This window comes from Triticum aestivum, chromosome 5B (assembly GCF_018294505.1).
Source record: "Triticum aestivum cultivar Chinese Spring chromosome 5B, IWGSC CS RefSeq v2.1, whole genome shotgun sequence".
NCBI lineage: Eukaryota > Viridiplantae > Streptophyta > Magnoliopsida > Poales > Poaceae > Triticum > Triticum aestivum.
Window position 1 is genome coordinate 339,866,405 of NC_057807.1, and position 5,298 is coordinate 339,871,702.

The window sequence follows — 5,298 nt, forward strand, 5'->3', positions numbered from 1 at the left end:
TCTCATGCCCAACCAAACACCTTGCTCAAGATATTCATAGTTTAGAAATTATTATACGATTACTACGTTTTCCTAATACTTCCATTCGAAAATAAATTGTGCGCTAGAAACATGCAGCGTTTCTGACCAAAATTTTACACAAACATATCATTATCTTCTTAATAAACATTCATGGCAAATCTAATGACAAAATTTTACACAAACATATCATTATCTTCTTAATAAACATTCATGGCAAATCTAATGACATGTCGTGATGGGAGTGGACGAACGTTACTGGTACACTGGTCCGGCCCATAATTTCAAGGTCGATAACTTCTTGGTCGGCTTCATAAAAAAAATTGGTCTAGGGGAGCCGGTCACCATCAGCCCATCGAAACAAGCGGGTCGATCCAAATTTAGTTGCTCAAAGTTATAGCCTGCGGTTACAATGCATATAAATTTGCAAGGTTGTTGCCCTTGTGCTTATATGAGAACTTCAAATTATTGCGGTTACAACACCCAATCCCTATAAATAAACACATCCAAAAAACTAAGCCAACAAGTCTTGATATTGACAAAGTCACCACCGACGCCTCGCTGTCGACAAGAACGTCACCTCCCACTGAATGAATATTCCACCATTATGAGGCACAAAAGCGTAAAAACCTAGGGTTTGAACCCTGATAGTACTGCCCTCCTGATCAACCAACCACATGTTGGTTCTCCTTAACCAAGAACATCTACAACACAAAGTTCTACAAAGCCAACAACCAATGAAATGCCAAAAAGAGCGCCAAACGAACAGGACCATGCCAACACAAAACACATAACTTATTCACAAAGATGAATGGATATACCTGTTGCAAACTAGTAAAACGGAATCGAGATATATCTGTTACAAACACGAGCGCACAACGGCTAACATCAGCAAAAGAACTGGGTCAGAGAAACATGTATACAAATAATAATCAACAAATACCCCCCCACCCTCCAAAAAAGGGTGAGAAAAGAAAAACAAAACTCCCTCCCCTCTGTGGAACCTTTACAATGGTGTTACTCGCAGGGTCATGCCGTACCCAATACATTATCCCGAGCAAATATCTGTTGTGATAGATAGCGGCGGCGGCTTGGAAATGTACAACCTGTGTGTCATGAGCTATCATCCCATGTCAAAGCTTCTTGGGAAGGCCATAGGTTTTCTTGAGGAACCTTGTAGCCGCCTCCTCGTGCCGGTAGCACAGGACCCGCAGGACCGTGTTCGCATCATTTGGACTCCAGTGTCCTGTAGTCGTTGGCATCGGCAACTTGCCCCTGGAGGCAGTTCGGCTTTGATCCGAATCGGCAATCAGTCGTTTGAACCGCTCGATGAGGCCTTCCGAGTCTGTTCGTAGGAGGGGCAGGACATTCTTTACCTGGGAGGACGCCTTGTCAACCAGCTCCTCCGGCAAACCATCTCCGTCGGCCAGAAACAGGTCTCTGAGGGACCTGAAGTCGCCCTCTATTATCTGAGAGTCCTGCCGGGTAAAAGCACGCAGAGGCCCACCAGCAAGGATAACCAGCAAGAAGCCGTCGAATGTGGCTTTCATCAATGCCGTTATGGCACGGTTCCGCACCTTGATGTGCACCGTACCTGATATTGTCTCCAGGATAGGATCAAGCTCTCTCAACAATAAGTCCACCCTGCTCGATGCAAGATCACCGATGTAGAGAGTGTCCCACAGAATATGGCCCAAGTCGAAAAAGGTGACCTTGTAAGCAGTCGTCTCACACAAGTGTTGTATACCTTCTTGACAGGCCGCCTGACAAAGTTCAAACTTGAACTCCAATCCATTAGTAATATCTGCCTGAGCTGACTCGACGTTCCGCAAGCATGTTTTAATCTTCTTCTCTAGGTTCTCCAGCTCGCTTCGGATGTACTGAAGTGTATTCAAGCGTACACAAAGTTGAGGAAGGCCCAAGGGGTCAGTTCCATTGGTTGCTCCATTTTGTGGTCCTCGATGCTGTGGATTCTGTGGCTTCTCCTTTTTCTTGAATAGTAGTTTCGAGCCAACCTCACATCGCGTTAGTGGAGGTAGTTCGGGTATAAAAGAACTCCGTGACCCTGTAATTAAATCAGAGGGAAATTTTACTCGGCATCCAAACACCAAGTTACGGAAAACGATTCCATCTTTTGTGTACGTAGTACTTACCACAGCCAGATTTTGCTTTAGACACATATAGCTGTAAGCTTCTATCCAGACCTACTGTCAGATCAGGAAGAAGAGCTGGATGCATTGGTATGGGCAATTCGAAAAATGCATCCAGTGTTTCCCCAATAATCCGAAGCATCTCCACAGACGAGGGAGCAAAGTTATCTCTGTTGGCACCTGGACTCCATGTCTGCATAGAAGATATTGCCAGGCTTAGTGGAACAGAAAACTTAGACTAGGCACATGTTTTAAGCTAAACCTAACAGAACTGCTACTGTGAGAACTGTTTCTATAGAGCAACAAATTGTGTTGGCATAATCCTCCCATAGGGACCGTTCAGACTCAAGACGCATGAGTCAATATATTGCTTGGGTTTGTACACACAGCTCTTATGGTGCCAACTAGACGGAACAAAACTAATATGGTGGTATGAATTTATTTTATTTTTGACAGCGAACTGAAAACTAGCCACATGAACACTAGCCATATGCAGATATAGAGTAACTTAATCTTGCAAGCCATAACATCATGCAACATCAAGTACTAAACTATGAAGGTTCCTATTTATACTGGGAAAATAAGATATGTCCGTAAAGCAAAATAAGAGCACCTCTTGCTTCAGATTCCGGTCAACCCATCCCTTGAGTCTATCCACCCTTTCTTTTATCCACACTTTCACAAGATTAGCAATTGCATTTTCAGCTTCATATGGTGGCATCTCTCTGATTAATGACTTGCCTCCATCATCACTATCCACAGAATCTTCGACAGCAATATTAACGAGATCCTTTTCTAATTTGTCTGCAGACTTGAGCACTTGAACTGTCTCCGGGGTTAACTCTGTAAGCCCAGCTATGAACTGCTTCAGCTCACTTCCATAACATGAATGAAGGGTTGCAACAGCAACACCTGAAGCGAGGGGATGCCATGTCTTCAGTATTGGACTGTACAGATTTTTCTCCTTAATTGCTAGGTCACCAATGTCCTTTGCAAGGATAGACATAACTGGGGTAGGGTTCCTTGATGATCGCTTTGAATCTGCTTCTTCCATTCTCTGTACAGGTGAAAGGTGTGTCACATACATTTCTGTAAGATTTACAGCTCAAATTGTCTAGTAAGAAAAGATTATTAAATGTACTGTTTGGGTTTCAGCAAAATGATTTCTTGGGGATTAGGTATCAGGAATGTACTTCTAAATGTTCTGTTACCAAAATAGCACTAGCATGAGCAGTGACGCGGTTGACATAATCAAAATAATTAATGAAGCAACTGGACATTTTCAGCGAACGAGGTAAAGGCATACTTTTCAGCGAAAGGGGACTTACTTGAGCAAAAGCTGTACGGAGTGAAGACCTTACATATGTTTCTATCCTACTTCGAGCTACATCAGTCTCTTCTTTCCTCCTACGGCGGTATTCATGGGATATATCTTCAACAAGCACCTTTGCAGCTGTCACTCCAATTGAGACAATACCTTGCATGGACTCGATGTTACTTGTATTAAATGTTTCATGGTACGCCAGAAGTCTTTTTTCTGTCCAGCCCATTATCGAGCTTAATGTTGAACTCAATACTTTACAGTAATTTGGATCCTTAGTGGTTTTGGCATCCTTTGCAACTTCAACCAACTGATTCTCAGCAGCAGAAAGCAGCTCGATATCTACTTGGCCTGACATAACAAAATGATTGAACAATGCCCAAGCAAAGCAAAGATTATGAAGCATCTGGTTAATTCCAAGAATAACCCAAGTCTTCTTCAAGAGCTCAATCACCTCATCAATCTCGTCAACCACAGTGCTATCATCACTATCAAAGCAAGCTTCTACCAACATTTGGTAAAGATGGAGATTCAAGGGGAAACCATCTGCCCAGTGGCATCCATCAGAAGTTCCATCATGGGACCTTCCAGCAAGGGACATGACAGCAGTGCGTAAGACCTGCATCGACTCTGAGTTTTTCCCAGTTTCAAGTGGCCTATCATATGCTCCACGTATGATTTGCTTCAGCCGTTGTGCAGAACTGTCTGATTTGTTCAGCGGAACAAACGGGTGAACGAGCAAACCAGCCTCAATAAGCTTCAAGTTCCTGCCCTGCCATGCCTCGTGTTCTTGAAGATCAGGGAAATCTGATGCCTTGAACTGCTGCAGGAATTCCAAGGGTAAAACCATAGCTTCCGCGCGCCTGCCAAGCTGTTACAAGATTTTCTTTTGTAAAATTAAGAAAATTGGAGTTCAAACTAAGTATACACAAGTTTTACATGACTACAGAAATGGACATTAATTTCATCAATGTTTACATGGATTTAGTAGGACCATCAAAACAATAGAGACTCCACTATCTTAGCTAAAAATTCTTATCCTACAGGAACGTGAAGCAGCAGATGACATACTATTAGGTTGTATACATGCATATATAGACATAAAGTTCATGTTTAGCATGTTGACATCAACCTGAAGTCCAAAACAAGCATTCCAAAGAAGTTCACCGAGATGGGTGTTGTTAGAGTTATAATATAAGTCATATACCCCTTTATATTTATCTCATTGTATGAGGGGTTTCCTGCATATGTTCCACACCTGTACATGTATATATATATCGGCCTATGGCCTCATGGGAATACAAGTTGCTTATTCCTAACATGGTATTAGAGCTAGGTCAATTTTTTTTGCACGCTGCAACTCGTGCGTTTGATCCTCTCTACATCCCGATCGATCTCCAACTAGGGCCGCTCGAAGCCTCCCGCTCGATCTCGCCCCGATCGATCTCCAGCTCCCGCCCGCTTCGATCTGGTCCCGCAGGTCCCGCTGGCTTCAATCCCTTCCTGTCTTCGATCGATTCCTCCCGATCGAGCTCCAGCCGGCCCTGCAGCGCTCTCGTCCCGCAGCCAACTCCAATCGGACTCCCGAAGGCCTACTCCAGCCGGATCGGTTCCTCCTGATCGAGCTCCTCCAGCCGGATCGGTTCCTGCAGCGCTGCTCCAGCCGGTCCTGCAGCCGCCCGTCCCGCTCCCGTCCAGCCGGCGCTCAGGGAGCTCGGCTGCTGGCCTGTCCCGCTCAGGCGCCACCCAGCCGCCCTTCCCGCAGGCGCCCAGGGCGTCAGATCGGCCCAGGGGGCTCGTCCTGCAGGC

General features: G+C 44.8%; 1 protein-coding gene across 1 annotated transcript in view; it reads right to left on the reverse strand.

The window, feature by feature from the left end:
• Positions 1 to 786: 786 nt before the first annotated feature.
• The window catches only part of LOC123111749 (protein unc-13 homolog), an 11,141-nt gene continuing 6,629 nt past the window's right edge, over positions 787 to 5,298 (reverse strand). The window contains exons 2-5 of the mRNA XM_044532602.1: positions 3,497 to 4,360; positions 2,782 to 3,225; positions 2,172 to 2,361; positions 787 to 2,083 (exon numbers count right to left, since the gene is read on the reverse strand). Of these exons, the coding sequence (XP_044388537.1) occupies positions 1,152 to 2,083; positions 2,172 to 2,361; positions 2,782 to 3,225; positions 3,497 to 4,360 (2,430 nt within the window). The 3' untranslated portion in view covers positions 787 to 1,151. The remainder of the gene's footprint in view (positions 2,084 to 2,171; positions 2,362 to 2,781; positions 3,226 to 3,496; positions 4,361 to 5,298) is intronic.